The 17820-nt window shown below is 44.1% G+C and overlaps 1 protein-coding gene across 3 annotated transcripts in view; it reads right to left on the bottom strand.

Annotated features, from left to right (window-relative positions):
* CACNB4 (calcium voltage-gated channel auxiliary subunit beta 4) overlaps positions 1–17820 on the bottom strand; it is a 209873-nt gene that overhangs the window by 133002 nt on the left and 59051 nt on the right. The window contains exon 1 of one of the 3 annotated variants that reach the window (XM_075000753.1): positions 3930–4168. The exons of the other annotated variants lie outside the window; for them this stretch is intronic. Within the exon in view, the coding sequence (XP_074856854.1) occupies positions 3930–3974 (45 nt within the window). The 5' untranslated portion in view covers positions 3975–4168. Of the gene's footprint in view, positions 1–3929; positions 4169–17820 lie in introns of those variants that run through there. 3 annotated transcript variants of the gene reach the window in all.

Here is a 17820-nt window from a genome sequence, read left to right as displayed (position 1 = left end):
GTGGCAGATTAGAAGTACTGCCCAGAGAACACTGAAGAGGTCCTTGAGGGCGCACGTTACAAGGAAGCAAAACATACTAAACAATTCATTCATATGAAATGTATGCTACACCTTTAACATAAAACGTAAAGTGCAAGTTTCAGCGACATGTTCCTAACTGTGCTAGCAGAGCTCCTCATCCCCACAAGGGAAACCCATCCACAAAGAGGGCAAGCAGTGTTTCAGTTTGGCAGGACTTTCTACTATTCAGGCAGTGCTCCAAGATTTCTTCCAGAGCATATTCAAGATGAATCTGGCACACAGTATGCAAAATAAAGACTGTGAGATTATTCAGAACACTACTGTGTTATCTCAGGTCCCCCACGGTAGACCTAGAAGAGTTCTGTATCATTCTAAAGAACTGACCCATCTTACCAATTAGCTTGCTGTGCTTGATCATTAGTGTAGAAAGCTATAAGGATATGTTTTATAAGAGTTAGTGTCAACTTTAATAATGTGTTACTCCTCTATCCTGACTCATTTTCATACATATGTATTTACTGGGTGCTGGAAACTCTGTCAGTAGCAGAAGATAATTGGCCACAGCTCTGTCTGCTGCAGAAAACAAAGAGAGCAAGTATAGTATACATCCTTGTGCATTTTTATCTTCACTAACTGCAGAACATTTGGGGTAAGCCTTTTGATTTCTTAAGGGAAAAAAATGGAATCTGTATTTCTTTAATCCATGCGCACTCTGAGTTACACGTATAAATGCCTTTGCTCTGAAAATAACTATAAAAGATCTGATACTGCCAGGCTAATTTATTTTTTGGTATATTATTTCACTTATATAAGCCTAGTCTTGTCCATTGGATTTAAAGCTGCATTCACACCATTTCATGCTGCATGACACTTTTCTTCTATATTACCACCACAGCACTCAAGCCCGAAGATCTCAGAAATCATGAGTCAGGATCCAAAAGAATCATACCAGCTTAATTAATCAGACTGGCAAAAATAATTGGATGATTTTTATTTGTGCCTGATGTTCATGCCTTTGCCTTTCCATCTTTTCTTCCTAAGCATGAGAGTGCTAGAAGTTTACTTTTTTTAAAAAAAATGGAAGTTGAGATTCTCACATATTCCCATCATTCCTAAAGTTGGGATGCTCAAAAACACCAAATACTGAAAGATAAAACTTCAAGAGCTGGCAAACTTGTTACCAAGAATTACTTAAAATGAAGCATTAGAAAACCTAGATAGCAGTGCTTTCTAACTTTGCTCCATACTTAGCAGTGATGGTTCTACAAAAACTCTGAGAAGCCCTGTAGCACCTTAACAACTAACATATATACTGGAACATAAGCTTTTGTGGGCAAAGACCCACTTCATCAGATCCATTGGACTGGAAGATCCAAAGGCAGGTATAAGTATACAGGCAGATGAAAAGAAGGGAGTACTAATCAACAGGAAGGCCAAAGTAAATAAGGTCAATGCATCTGACAAAGCAGGTCTTTACCCGTGAAAGCTTATGCTGCAATACAGGACGTTTTTTCTGGTGGAATGCACCAGAATGGGGTTCCGCCACCATTTCTTCCTGTTACTTTAGCACCACAGGGCCTCTCCAGCAGCCTCACGTGCCATGGGATACCTTCAGCCCCGGCTCACGTACCACAGGGCACCTCCAGCTGCAGGGCACTGCCAGTCCTGGCTCACGTGCTGCTGGGCACCTCCAGCTTCAGCTCACATGCCGCAGGATGCCTCCAGCCAGCTCATGCACCACTGGGCACTTCCAGCTGTGGGGTGCCTCCAGCCATGGCTCGTGCACGTGGGGAGCCTCAGGGCTGCAGGGTCTCCCCACATCCTGGCCAGGGTTCCCGTGGCTGGGGCCGCCAGAGAGGCTCTGCCCCTAGCTGTCTCCCAGCCACGGGGTCTCCCATCTCATAACATAGGGTGACTGTTTGCACCCCCCACTATTTTTAAGAAAAAGACACTGCTGCAGTATATCTGTTAGTCTATAAGATGTCAGAGGACTTTTCACTGTTTCTGTGGATACAGATTAACACGGCTACTTCTTTGATACTTGAGTGATGGTTCTAATTACTACCTTCTGCTGCTAACAAGGTTCCTATAGCTTTAAATCATAATATATATATTTTTATTATACACATCTCCTATATTGTTCCAGTCTTAAAATGCCTCTTCTCAAATTATCTTTGATGTGGACAAACCACTTACATCCTAGATGAAATTAACAAGACTTAGGCACTTTAGAAAAATACCAGTAGGAACCTCTTCATCTTTAAGCATCTAAATACCTTTAAAGATCTGACTCTTAGACAAAATTAATACAGCTCTACTTTGCCATCCACTATCCAACAACTTAGCCATCTCAAGCACACACCTCCAATTTTTTTTCGTCTTCAAGGAAACTACAGTCTGCCAAAGGACTGAGGTAAAATACATTTAAAGTGTTTTTCCTTCAAACTATAGCATCAAGAATTGAAACAATTCTCAAGAACACAAGATTTATCATGTTAATTCCTTGTCTACAGAGATACCTAGATGAGCCTACACACCTTCTTTAGAAGAACTAAAAAACATAATTTATACTTTCAGTATGTTCATTTTAACAGCAGTTGAAGAAAACTGCTAACAAATCAAAATCAAAATACATAACAAGTGTGTGTGTGTGGTGCAAGAACATAAGTGTAGAAATAAAGTGGTTTCCAATTGACCCACAGAAACAACACTTCTAGGAATTCAAATACTTGACACTTTTTCTTCTTTTTCCCCTCCCAACATGGCATACTGCATTCTTTAGTTTCAAATTCTGAATATTTCAGATTCCTCTCCCTCCAAAACAAATTGACTAACTTGCTGACATGTGAGGCAACATATAGACAAGATGCACTTTGCAGTTGTGATCAGATAAGACCTCATTCCCAGATAATAACAAAGCCTTATCTTAAGTGATATAAGATCTCCTCATTCTCCTGTGGATTCCACATCATTGGACACATGTCTGCTCTGACATACACAATATTTTATGTTATAATCTGTGTGTTTTGTGACTTGGCCATGAGCCTTATGTAACACATTCCTGTTTAATATGGATCAGCATGTGCATTGCTGTGGCAGTCTAAGTAATATTCTTTCCCTCTAGTAATTTTGCATCTCAAGGCTTTTGTGTAGCCAGTAAAGAAAAAAGGTGTCTGTGCTAGCCAGAACCACAATCACCTAAGATTTACAGGCACTAATGATTGATATTCTAAGCCTAAACTCCATGGGTTTTAGGATTCCCAGTGAATCATTTTGTTACTATTTTAATAGATTTTTTTCTTGCAAGATTCTTATGATGAGTTAGATAGTAGGGAGAATAATTTCTTAATTAAAACAAAAATGAAAACATCTTAGCCTCTTTTGGACTGTATTTTAATGCCATATTCTACTGTTGTAATACTGCAGGATTATAATACAGTAAACACACTGTCTTTGTTAAGAAAATCAAATGCAGCTGCATGGATCACTTGGCCAGAGAGCATACAGCATAGATGGCAACTAAGAAACTCTGTTGCTGCTGGATGAAACAAACATTAAGTATTATAAAAATGAAATGTTTTCCTGTTATGCTGATACACACAACGCACGCATTAGCTGTAACTGCTTCTGCCTCAGTAAAGCCATCTTCTGTGTAACATTCATACACTCCCCAACAGCAGAAGTGTAGCTTGTAAATCATGGTGCACAAAATACTTTCAAGCCCCTAAATTTTATTGCTTGACAAGAAATTATGTAATGGAGGACTATTTCAGGTGACTCCGAACTGTCTTCTGTGCAACACCAAGCAATCAGCTAAACCTAGAAACAAAGCCTTATTCTTCCTCTTTCTCCTCTGCAGATCTTATTAGGCTATTGAAGAAAATAATGTTATCGATGAAAACACTTACCGCTTCAGAGTCTTCAAATCCATGCAGGTACAAATTGTCATACATGGAGGTCTGATAATCCAAGGCACACCTCTCAATGCAAAACTGGAATTGCTACAAAGCCACAGATAGGGTTAAAATGTAGAAAAGGCCTATGCAGGAGACCAGAGCCTTCCCTGTCAATTTTCTGTGGATTCCCCAGCCAAGATACTATTAATTCACATCACAGAGGGGAAGATTATCCCTAGAGGCAGCCCAGACCTGGCATTTTATCTGCCTTCCAAATACAGAGCATAAAAGCAAACCGTTCCCTAACCAAGGGCTAATGACAGAGCTAGAAAAGAGCCCTGTGATTGGTTGAGCTGCCTTGCTCGGCTTCAGTCAGCTGAAAGAGCACTCTCTTTGATAGTGGATGAGAAGCCCTAGGTTTACACCTTTGAAAACAGCTCTTCCCTGATTATTTGCTCTCTTATATCTACACAATAAAAATCAGATCCTGATTAAAAAGAGATGTTTATATATGAAGAGTTTTCACCACTGAATACATGTTCCCATTCGTTAAGCCCATCATAAATATGTACTGCAGGTGTCTGAAAGATTTTGATTTCTAAATCAAAGTGTATGAAACAACTAAAATATTTCTAGGGAAAGGATCTACATTTAGCAAAAACTGTAATTTAAATTTAAAGAAGGGAAGTAAGTCATTTCATAAAAAGGTGCAGCAGGAATACGGGGAGAAAAAACAGATGAGAAGATTTCATTCTTGTTCACATTAAGTTTTTAATATCCTCCCTAAATTATAGTGCTGCATTCAGGTGGTAGTGCAGGAGGGAGAACAATCACTTCCTTAAAAAAATTAAGCAGTGAAGAGAAATCTAAAGAGTATATTCACTCTACTTGTACTTAGACCGTAGTATAAATTTTATTTTTCCAATAAGCAACAAGTTTCAGTTATCTGGTATTTTTCCTTTAAAAGCTGCTTCCATTGAACTACACAAATTGGTTTAATTCTAATGATCCTTCTCAGACTTAAAAAAAAAATCAGTATGTTCAACATTCCTTTGTTTAATTCATCAAAATCTTGAACTTGTACATAATAATCTTTATATGAGATTATAGAGTAATGCCTTGACACACACTGGTGAGCATTTGTTCATAAGAACAGTCTTATTTGAGATGAATCACTAGGTACCAATAAATTAAATTTGTATTATTAGATTATTTCCACAAAAGGAATGAGACACTCGCCAGCTCTGTGTTACATGTTTCACGCTTAGAAATGATAAGTAGCAAAATATCACCAACGCTCCAGTAAGAACTGCTCCCCTTCTGGATAGTGCCTAATCAATACAAAGAGAACTTTAACCAAAGGGTCAATAGTTTTGAATTTAGCCTCTCTGTTTAAGTAATGTGATGGAATCAGGCCAGAGAGCTACAGAAGAGTGATCCTATTGGGACCTAAGTAGTAGTCAGCTAAAAAATCCCCCGTTGGAGGAGAGTCAGCTGGGCTCAGGGACCCAAATAATTACAGAGGACAACTGAAAAGAAACCAGAGACAGGCATGGAGGTGATAGGGTTAAAACAAGGAAGCCAGAAAGGGACACCGAGCAGAGAGACAGTGCCCACTGCTCCCTGAAGGCATTGAGGGAGCTGGTGGACACCACCCAGAGGAATTTTGCCCAGATGAGTGAATGGTTAGAGGAGCGAAAGTAGGCCCCACAGTCAGTCTCCCACACCACCCCCTAAGCCAACCTCCTCTCCCTGGTCTTATAAATGGCCATCTTGGACATAACTAGGAGGAGCTTGATGATGAGGTTCCGCGACTTTGTGGGGCCACAGCTGGGGTGTTCAAAGATCAGTAGGTGTGGGGAGAAGTACAGCCAAAGCCTCAGCAGTAGTTTCCGGAAGAGTCTGAAGAGGAGCTGTAGCCTGGCTCATTCAAGATAGGTATGCACCAGGATCTCCCTGAGGCCACAAAGGAACAAGTTTGGAGGACATGTTGAACTATGGCAAGTACACACCCAGGCTCACAGCACCATGGAGGATCCTCCAGCCAATGTCCGTGGTGGGCCTACAGAAGAATGATCCTATTGGGGGAACGAAGAAAGTGGGCAGGACCACTGGGGGTAGAAGGAGATCCATTAAACCCAAATAAGTACAGTGAACACCTAAAAAGAAAAATAGGAGCGAGCATTGAAGGAGTCAGTGGACGCCACCCAGGGGAATTCTGCCCAGATACATGAACAGATCAAGGAACAAAAGTGGGCCCCACAGTTGCAGTCCCTGCACTGCCTCAACCAGCCTCAGCTCCTTGGTCCTATAAATGATCCTATCCCAGGCTGGTAAAAACCCAAATACCAACTTCTCAAATTTTATACATGAAGAACATTTAAGGAGCATGGAAATCACGTTGCCTGTGCATTTATATTGAATATAATGTTCCTTGAAGATACTAAATCCATAATAACAATAAATGCAATTTTTTGGAAACTTTTAAATGCTAGATTATTTGAAGGAACTTTTAGATGTGAGATAAAAATAAACTGTTAATTAAAAAAATCCATTAAATAAAGAAATAAGAACAAGAAGAAAAAATCTTCAATGAACTCTGACATACATTTGCAAAGGAAATATTTAATCCTCAGATCAATGGAATTACTCTATTTCCTATCCCACTTGTCTTTTCGCTTACATTTTAATCGAGACTTCACTGTACTATACAGGGGAATAAAAATATTTTATTCCTGAGTAAGATGAATATCTTTTTTAAAAGATGTAATATTATTTTAGTTCATTAACGGGATTGTATTTCAAAGTTGTAAACAGTCTAAAATAAATTCAATAAATAAAAAGAGGGTGAAAGAAAACTGTTAAAGGCCAAATTCTGTAGCTTAACTCATTTAAGAATTCCTACTCATTTCACGGGGGCTACTCATATGACTTAGGTAAAAAGACTTGGATACATACTTTTGCTCTTCAAACTACTGAACTCTTATTGAAAACAAAGCCGACATGTTATACTGTGCCATGAACCCCTAGTTTATAAGTGTTCTTATAACCAAAATGCAAATAATGGGAAGGCAGAACTATCATACACAAGAACTCTAATGGAAAACAAAGCCACATCTAGATCTATGCTAAACATTTATGATGTAGTTTACTGGTCAAAGTGAAGGACTTGATTGAGATTATCAAGACAAACAGAAAAAAAATACACTATACAGCACATTTACCCAGCATTTCTCAGGTCCACAACTTAATTCACTTTTTAAAAATAAAATAAAAGGGGAATCTAAATGTAAACAGTTTTCCAGAAGAGTTATTTATTGTTGATTTTTATTTAAGATTTCTTAAAAAGGGATTGTTAAAATTTAATTTTTTAGTAATTTTAAAAGGTAATTCCAGCAAGTGTATTTTTTCTTATCCCTATAAATGCTTATTGTTTTATATATTTTAAGAAAAGGGGTACAGTCAATTTGGTTTTCAATAACTTTTTCTTCTGGTTTTCCAACTTCACACATTGATAGAGCTGTCCCAAAACAGAGCACTACTCTAAAGTTCTCCATGTTCTCTCTGGCTACGTCTACACTAGCCCAAAACTTCGAAATGGCCATGCAGATGGCCATTTTGGAGTTCATTAATGAAGTGCTGAAATACATATTCAGTGCCTCATTAGAATGCGGGCAGCCACGGCACTTCGAAATTGGTGCGGCTCATCCAGACAGGGGTCCTTTTCGAAAGAACCCCAACAACTTCGAAATCCCCTTATTCCTAACAGCAGATAGCAGATGCAGATGGCCATTTCGAAGTTTTGGGCTAGCGTAGACACAGCCTCTTTTCTGTAAGGTTTACTGAGAAGTAATCCTATTTTAGGGTATATCCTATTCTCTGGCTCATCTTGGTTCAGTGTCTTTCAATATTTGCTCAGTTATGTCAACTTTGAAAACTAATTGATTTAATCATTCTCTTTTTTTTTTTTTCGGTTTTATGAGAAGCAATCCCATTGCAGCCACATCCCATTTTCCTGGCACAACCAAAACCTTAACTTGCTTTTACCGTTTTAGGAGGATTTCTTGATCAAACAGAAACTCCCTAAAATATATGGCACATAACAGGCTAATAAGTAATCTGCATTTGTGACCTTGTATAGAATAGAGGTCTAGTTTTTTGGATTTGGAAATTAACTTTTTTGGCGCTGGTCTTGCAGGTTCGTTGCTGCACTTCGGTTGCCCAGTTAACACTGGGGTGAAATTGGTAGCATATTTGGTTTTGTGTGGAATATTCAAACATAGTGTGTTCTGTCAGACAAACCTGTGAGTTAGGAATTAAAGGGCTGAAGTTCCATCAAAGATTAACGTGGAAAGCTCTCTCACACCTGTTTTTGCACTCTTGCTTCAATCTGACCATATCAATTGCTTTGCTGATGGCTTTTTTGGCAACATGAAGAACCAGAAATATGCTCCTTATACTGATGCCTCAGAGCTTTACAACACAGCCTGCACAAGGAACTCAGAAAATATCTAATCAAAAGAGCTTATATGAACAAAGGTTTCTACTGCTTGTAACAAGGAATCCTGGGAAATAAAGTTTCCTGAATACAAGTGATTGTGTATGAATTACACTCACATCCAGGAAGATGCATTCATACTGATGAAACTGGATATTTGCAAGGATGGGTTCTGACTCTGGGATAAGCTATATGAGAACCATAAAACTAAGCACTGGAGACAAAGCATTTAAGTGAAAAATCACTGTTGTCTTGGAAACCACTGCACAATAACTACACTGCATTGTCAGTGCAGTGACAATACCAGGTTTCCCTTAAGTAAGGCATTAATCATGGTTTTCCTTCCTCCTTACCTTCAGCAAGTGCTCAATGGAGGAGCTATACAAAAGACTGAAGGGTAGCTAGAGAGACAAGGCCTGTTGGCAAGTAGGGCTCTCACCCAGTCAGTTCGCCACCAGTTTGGGGTGGGCAAGGCCGCCATCGGGGCTGTCCTCGTGGGGGCAAGCCATGCCCTAGTCACACACCCACCATGGGGAGAGGGGAGGGGGCTCCTGGGCAAGGGGGATCTTCGGGGACCAACAATGGGGGGGTCCTGGAGAGGGTGGACTTGGGAAGGGAGGGTGTTGAGCACCCAGCCATGCACTCATGGGTGTGTTCACCCCCCCATACAGGTCCTCCAGGCAATCAACAACATCCTCCTTCACTGAGTCATTTCATATTGGGGACCTCAAAGTCGCTCTCTTGGGGTTTGTGGAGCTGTGCTTCCCCCGCTGCTTCAGGGATCTGGATGGGACCCACATCCCCATCTGAGCCTTGGACCACAGCACTGGCACATACATCAACTGGAAAGGGTACCAATCAATGGTGCTCCTGGCCCTAATGGACACCAAGGGGTGTTTTATGGATGTACGTGTGGGCTGGTCCAGGCGAGCCCATGATGTCCGGGTCTTTTGGTATTCTCGGCTCAGCAACAGGATGCAGGAGGAGACCTACATGCCCCTGTGGGAGCTCCTAGTTGGGGACATCACCAAGCCCTCCTGCATTGTGGCCAATGCTGCATACCCCCGCACCTGTTGTGGCCCTACATAGGACATACAGACCCCATCCAGGATCTTTTTAAATGAGCACCTGAACAAGGCTCACAACACCATGGAGCAGGCATTTGGGCACCTGAAGGGGTGCTTTTGGTGCCTTCTAATGCAGTGGCCATGGTGGGGGCCGGCTGCACCCTCCACAATACTGTGGAGGCAAAGAATGAACCTTTCATGCAGGGGTGGGCTGCCGAGGCCAGCCACAGCTATGAGCAGCCATATGCTGCCCTGTACCACCAGGGGCAATGAGATGGGGAGGGGGTCAGGAAGGCCCTTCAGGACACCTTCAACCAAGGGCCCCAATGACTTTCCCTCAGGCACCCTCCACCTTGACCTCCCTTCTGCACACCCATCTCTCAACACTCCCCCACCATTCACAAGGGACATGCGGCTTGTAGAACATAAACCATTTAGTATAACTAAATAAAACTCTTTCACACAGACAAACTGGATAATGAACTATGTTCAGGGGGAACGGTGAGGGAACTACATACAAAAGGAATCCTGAGGCAGGGGTGAGGGCAACACAAGTTGGAGGGGGGTCCTCAGGCAGGGGTGGGGGCCCTTAATCCTCCACGGGGTGGAGGGCCAAGAGCTGCGCCAGGCACAGGAGTTCCTACCAACCTAGGTCCAGGATCCCTGTCTGGGCTGGGTTGGGTCCGGAACCACAGGGAGATAGGGGCATGGGAGGGGTCCAGCAGGCTAGTGGGGGACACGGGGAGGAAAGGAGGCACCAGGAGGCTGGCTCACCCTAGGCCAGCACTGCCCACCAGCCACCAGCCAAGTGCCAGCCGGGCAGCTGGTGGGAGGGACTGCAGGAGTGCCCGACATGGGAGCGGGAGCCTGGGTCAGGCAGGCAGTCAGTCACAGGCTTCCAGGCTGCCTATCACCCAATCCCAAGCCACCCACTTAAATGGCAGCCACTCCTGCGAGATGGAGGTCACATCCTGCAGGGTGGCTGCATGGGCAGCAGTAGCCTCCTCCTCTCCCCGTGGCACCGGCACAGGTCCCGGCAGTGGCCCTGCGTGGGCACAGGAAGTGGTGGTATCCTGGCCTCTTTGTTCTGGGGCTCCTCTGTCCGTGGATGGGACTTGGCCAGCCCCCCCAGACGGCAGACCTGTGGAAACAGTAGGGGACAGAGGGACAGCCAATTAGTCCTGTGACCTGGCCCCAGGGGCCATATCCCTCACCCCCTATGGATCCCACCCTTGAGATCCAGGTGTGGATGGAGGGGGTTCCCGCATGGGGGGGCTCGCTCTGGTTTGGTCAGGCTCCCTCTTTCCCTCTCCAGGCGTGCGGACTGTAGTGCTGTCCACGGGGGGCAGATGCTGAATGTCACGCACAGCTCTCTCTGGGGGCCAGAGAATGCAGCTGTCCAGGGTGCATCTGGACTGCAGCCAGAGGGCCATGTGGGTGGCCTGCTGTCGCCTGTGGCAGAGGCAGGCAGGCACCCCCTCCCCATGCACCGGGGCATCCAGAATGACTGGTGCCTACCTGATGGTCCCTCAAATTCAGGGGAGGCCCAGGTGGAGGGAGCCTGGCTTGAGGAGCCAGAAAGTATGGTGATCACCAGGGACCCCTCCTTCTCCAATGATGGCAACAATTCCTGTTCTCAGGTCCTGGCTGTTCTTGGGGCTCAGGGTGAGGCTCTGCCCTGGAAGCTACCCTGTCTGGCACAGCCTCCAGCTCATGTGTGTCCTTTGGCCCTAAGATCCGCTTCAGGTCCCCGTAGTGGCAGCAGCCAGTGAGCACTGTTCCTAAGCATCTGGCCACTTCCCTGTCCTGGCAGTATGCCCACCCTGCCTTCTCAACCTTGGAGCGTACCTGTCAGGCGTGCAGCTAGAATACCCCCAGGACATCAGGCCAGTGGAGAGGTGCACAAACGCTGCAGGGTTCCAGCGATGGCCAGCTGTGTGCAGTAGGACCACCTCATTGCTCCACAGTCCAAGGAGGTCCTTGAGCTCAACCTCCATCCAAGAGGGGGCCCCTTATTTTGGGGACGTGGATGGGCTCCTGGGTGCCCTCACACTGCTGAGAGAGGGGTTCCTGGGGGGTGCAGGGCTCTTGGCTGCTGACCATATGAAGGAATCAGGTGGCTCCAGGAAAGGCTGGAGAGTAGGCTGCTGCAGCCTCGTGCTCTCACAGCTTTTAGCACGCTCTCGGCTACCTGTCACAGGGCTTCTGGGTCCTTGTGTCTTTAAGTGTGGCCAGATGCAGAGACCACAGAGCCCTGTTTGTGTTGGCAGGTGTGTCTTCTCACTCCAGGTGACTGGCACCATGGCAGACCCAGTCGTTCGAAAGAGCAGCCCATGGAGCATCTACAAGTTAATGCCTATGATTAATGGACTATAAAACTAACACATTAATTTTTAATGCATTCATTCCATACCTCTGAGAAGATAGGGATGCACACGTCTAGGTGGAGAGCTGGAGCCCCAGTCCAGCTCTAGCAGTGGCAGAGGGGCGGGAGCCCCAGCCTACAAGTCCAGCAGCAGTAGGGAGACTGCAGCCCTGATTCCCAAATGGGACAAACTCCAAGCCAGGCTGGAGCCCCATACTCTGAGCAGGACCAAGGCACCAAGAATGGCTGAAGCCTGGAACCAGATACCCTAAGAGAAGGGCTGAAGTCGAGACTCATGTCTAGAGAGGCTGAAAGCTCCCTGCCCTGAGCCAGGCTGATCCTACCACTCAAATCTCCCAGGGATGAAAGAGGAGTTTCAAATGGAAATACTGATACATATTAATTTTAAAAGAGCAAGATTAACATGATTCGCTGTTAGTTCAGATGCACTGCTGAGTCTAGAAGAGGTCAGATCACGGACCTTCTGGTGGCTTCTGTAATACTAAACAGCAATATTTTTCTAGCATTTTTCATAGAACTGTATGAAACCTGTACTCTCAAACCTCCCTCCCATTACTGGTTGACCTTGTTTACTTAGATTTCCCAAAAGGCCTATGTAAAGGTCCCCTGTAAGAGGCTACTCAAGAAGCTAAGTAGTCCTGGATGAGAAACAAAGTAACACTAGGGGTCAAAAATTGGCTAAGAGTTAGGAAACAAAGTGTATGCGTAAACAGCCAATTTTTATCATGGACAAAGGTTAACAACAGTGGCCTCAAGATTACTTACTAAATCTAGTGACTTTAGTATATTTACTAACGGTCTTAAAGAGGGGAAGGAACGGTGAGGTAGCAAAATTTGCAGAAGACAGAGTTATTTAGGTTAATCAGGACCAGAGAAGTTTCTGAGCTTAACAGTGACCTGCCTAAGCAGGATGAATGGGCAACACAATGGCAAGTGAAGTTTAGCCCTGATAAAAGGGAAAAAAAAATTGAAGTACTCATATACCTTGTAGGGTTCTAAATTAACCGCTTCAGTTCAAGACAGGTCTGAAGAAGTGGGTCTGTCCCACAAATGCTTATCACCTAATAAAATTATTTTGTTAGTCTTTCAGGTGCTATGTGACTGCTTTTTTGTTTTGATAGAACACAGACTAACACGGCTATCTCTCTGTTACAGTTCAAGACAGGGTGACAATTGTTGATAGGTTAAGACAGATGTGAGCAAAATTTACAGCTTGTACTAAAGATGTTGAGATGCACATGGAATGAGATACAGAAAATTTCAAATGTCATTATATAAACCAGTGGGGCTGCCTCATCTAGAATAGTGTTGTCATCAGCCCCACAAGAACCACATGGCAGAATTAACCAGGGGTTTGCAGAAACATGACCGTAATGATTTAGGAATGACCATAATGCTACCCTGAAGCTTCTTACGCCTTCCTCTAAAGCCTGTTACTGGTTCCTGCCAGAGACAGGATACCCCAATGTGCCATATACAGTAAAGTCTTCCATATCCAGCAGCCTCGGGACCAGGAGGTTGCTGGATATTCATATATTACAGATAACTGAGAGGATCCCTTCGCTGTCTGGGGTCTGCACTATAACAGCACACCCCTCTCTGAAGCCCAGTCCCCAGAGTACCGTCTCCACCAGCACAGCCCTCTCTGTGCTCCCAGCAGCTCAGGTCCTGGCCCATGCTGCCTCTCTGTGCTCTGGCCACCCGTCCCATTGCACTCCCCAGTGAAGATAGCAGCTCTCAGCAGCTAAGGCCCAGTCCTGTGCTGTTGCATGGGGGAGGCTGACTGGCTCCCATTGCTCCAGCTACCTGTGTCTGCTGGATTATGCAGCTGCCAGTGGGAGACTTGGGCCTGTGCTGCTGTCTGAGGGGAGGGGGCTGACTCACCATGCACCAGCCACCTGTCTTACCACCCTCTGACAGGGGTTCAGCAGCTCCACCAACTCAGGCCTCAGGCTGTGTTGATGCAGGGGTGGAGGGGTTGGCATGCAGCTGGGAGGTGCTCTCCCTTTTCCCCCATCCCCCCACCCACTGGAGGTGGTTGCTGAGCATCCCTGGAGCCTCCAGAGCCCAGACCCAAGGAGGATGGCGTTGCAGCTACCCATCCGCACCCCACCGCCTGTCCATGCTTAAGAAGGGGAAGTGGCATTGCTGGCTTGGAATCCCTTTGCTGCCCGTGAGCAACACAGCTCCCCCAGAAGAGGAAACCCAGGTGCCAGGAATAGTGCCTGGTGGCAGTGCTGGTTACCTGAGAGTACCCATTAAAAGAGAGTTTACTGTATTCAGTGTACAAACCAATAAGTAGTTAAAATGGAAAACAGATTTTATTCAAAGTACAGAATAAGATTGCTGAACATTATTGCAATTAGGATGCAGAACTACCCACAAAATAGGAACTCTCCTGCTGACTTCAACTGGTGCAGAGAGGCTTATGCTGAGCAATTGTAGAAGTCCCACCATTTAATTTTACAAATTTATAAGCAAGTCTCCTTCAAAATTGCAGTGACGGAAATTGTTCTCCACCTTTATACTCTTGCTGTGGCACTAAAGCCACATTACGAAGCACTAGCATGTCCAGTGACCCCTACAACACCACTCTAATACTCAAAAAGTTAAGAGGATTGGCTTATTGATTCACAGAGTTTAAGGCCAGAAGGGACCAAAGGGCCATCTAGCTGGACTTGCTCTGTATCACAATCTACTGAATTTCAACCACTTATTCATGTTGTGAGTCCTGTAACTTGTTGACAGAAGCCTAAGTTGTGTTTGGCTACAGCACATCCTGTAGAAAGGCATGTAGGCTTGATTTATAGACAGCAAGAAAAGAAAAGCCCACCACATTCCTTGGCAGTTTGTTTCAATGCCTAATCACCCACTCTGCTGAAACAAAGCTAAATTTAGGGGCCTCTTTTTTTTGATACTCTTACTGTTTCTCTTGCTCCTTGCATTTCTCAACAGGTATTTCAATGTAGCGGAACCTCAAAAATATGAGCACCAAAGTTACAGACTGACTGCTCCTCTGGACACAATAGGGAGCCAGAAGCAACCAGTTAGGAAGAAGCAGAGACAAAAAAATTCCCCAGCAAATATCATATTGTGCCTGTATTGCACCTTAAAAAGCAGGCACATTTGGGCTGCCTGCCCCATCCCCATATCACTCTCACTCAGCACAGTGCAGGGCAAGGCAGCCACTACTAAGTAAGAGGAGGTGAATACAGCTTCACTGTCTCCCTGCCCTCAGCTGGGATGGGGGCAAGCTTGCAAGGTCAGAGTCAAGGAAAGCCATTTCCTAAGCCGTGATTGAAACATGGCCTGGAGTGTGAGCTGCTGGAGCTAGAGCCAAAGCTCCAGCCTGCACAAGGCACTTTGGAGGAGCAGCTCAGTTTGCACTGTATGCCCACTAATGCTCCAGTGCCCCAGAAAACCTCATTCATCACCTTTGCAGCCAGGGGGCTAAAACTAGTTGCTTGTCTCCCCCCCTCCAACCCCAACAAGTCACCAGGCAGCCCCTGCTGCTGTGAGCCCCTGCTACAAGCAGTCTGCCCTGAGGAGCATCCCACAATGGCTTGTTCAAGTTTAGAAACATTTCAGAATTACAAACAACCTCCATTCCCAAAACGTTTATAACGCTGAGGTTCTACAGTACAATTGTATCATTATATACTGTGTTTCAGAGTTCATTTCAGCACCAAATGTTATTAATTCCTCTTTTGCCATTTACCCACACATGTTGTCATCTGCCCGGGGAAGACATTCACTGAGCTTGTTTAAAAGCCAAAGAATGTATCATCTCATTGCCCTGAAAAGTCACTGTTATGCCCTGTTAAAGGTTACAACGCAAGTTTTTGCAGATATGAGGAAGGCCATTTCTACAACCAAATTACAGATCTATATTACTGTAAATTCTAGATACACACAGCTATTACAACAGGAGCAACACTAAAAACAATCCAATACTTGTTGAGCAACAAATCCAAAACAGGAAATGATTATTCCAAACAGCATTAATGTGCAGCACTCCATAGCTGAGGAAGCCAACTAAAGCTTAAATCAGCTTCACAGATTTATTCATAAAAAAACCACTTTTATAAAAGGGTCTCTAATATTTTATGGCAGCAGGAAGAAGATAATCAGACTTCATCTCTTTCATTGTCACTGCAGCTCATTCTTCCCCACACACACACTTGCTCTTATCATCAACTTGGAAAGCTGCATTGCCTCCCCTGCAGCCAATTCATATTCACTTGGAAGAGCCTACCTGAAACTGCAGTTGTGGGGGTGTGGGAGGGGTGGCAGCAAAGGAGTGGGAGTAAGTTAGAGACAAGCTCTGAATCTGTGACTACGTGGTTCAACATCTGAAACTTATCAGGTTTTATGTGCTTTTTAAAACACCATCCCATGGAACCAAGCTTCTCAACAGCTGTGTGCAAGTAATGAGATTTCTTCTATCTTTTGTGAACAGAAATGTTTGGCTGGTAAAAGCTTCCTCTTTCCCTGCAGGTAACTTATGCCCTCTCCCCACACCTTTACTCAACAATCCACTGAGCTGAGCCTTCATTTACCAACAGTGCAAATTCCCAGAAGTGTTACTCCAGCCTCTGTAAATGTCCATTACAGGTACTGAAACATCCTTTCAAGAAGTATCATACCAGGGGAAGAAACTTCCAGAAGTGTTAGTCAGTGTAGCAAAGGTCATAGTAATGGTCTGGTGTTCAAAAGCAAGTTTTGCAGCTCACAGCAGAATGCCTACCTGTGTTCCCAGATTCTTCATAGGTAATTCAAAAACACCAGAAGCCTTCAAAAACTTCTAGTACCAGCAGGAGCGTCAAATTAATAATTCTGGTGAATGATGCCCTCTAATTATAATACCTGTAAAACAGATACATAATGTACAGCAGCAGGGCAAGTTCCATGCCCTCTTATTCCCCACTGTCAACGCACTTTAAACGGAAACTGAAGACTTCACCTATAGAAGCAAGAGGGATGGTTCAGATTCTTTACTCTTTCAGTCATTGGTCTGAGACTTCCAGACAAGGGTGACAATTACAGTTAATTGTGCAGGATTTTATATTATTGTCACCTTCTTTCTAAAAATGTGCTGATGCAGGTCCAAGTAACCTACACCATCCCTGATATGTGATTATCCAACCTGTTCTTAAAAACTCCTGTGCCTAACACTCTCCACTGGAAGTCTACTCCAGGGCTTAACTACATAAGGTTACAAAGCTTTTCTTAACAGCTAACCTAAATTTCCCTTGCTGCAGATTAAAACCAAAACTTCTTGTCATATCTTCAACTGAAATGTAGATCAATTGATCCCTCTGTTCTTTGTAATGCCCCTTAACATGTCTGGAGATATATCTGCCACCCCTTATCTTTTTTTCCAATCAAGACTAACATGCACAGATTTTTTTAAACTTTCTTCACAAATCAGATTTCTCAATCTTTTATTACTTTTTGTTGCTCTGCTCTGGACTTTCTCCAATTGGTCTGCATCTTTCATAAAGAAATTGATACAGTACTCCATCTAAGGCCTCACCAGTACTAAGCAGAGCGTGACAACTACCTTATATACACCACCTATTACTCAACCACAAAAATTATATTAGCCTTTTTTGCAACTCCATTACATTGTTGATTCAATTTGTGATTATTTACAACCTTCAGACGCTCTTTAGCTGTGGTACCACCTACCCAATGATTCCCCATTTACAGTTGTACATAAAAGTAGTTACTTAGCATTTAACTTTATTGATTTTCATTTTCCTCATTTCAGACCCATTCTGCAATTTGTCATGGTCCTTCGGAATTCTAATCCTGTCCTTCAAAGGGCTTGCAATCCCTCCCAGTTTGGTGTAATCTGCAAATTTATAAGCATATTCTCAACTCCACTTTCTAAGTCATTAGTGACAATATTTACCAGAACCACATCCAGGAAAGCAATCCACTGATAAC

The sequence above is a fragment of the Carettochelys insculpta genome, chromosome 8, assembly GCF_033958435.1.
Source record: "Carettochelys insculpta isolate YL-2023 chromosome 8, ASM3395843v1, whole genome shotgun sequence".
NCBI classification, from domain to species: Eukaryota; Metazoa; Chordata; order Testudines; family Carettochelyidae; genus Carettochelys; species Carettochelys insculpta.
Note: the sequence above shows the minus strand (reverse complement) of the source record. Positions and strands in the feature narration are given on the sequence as shown.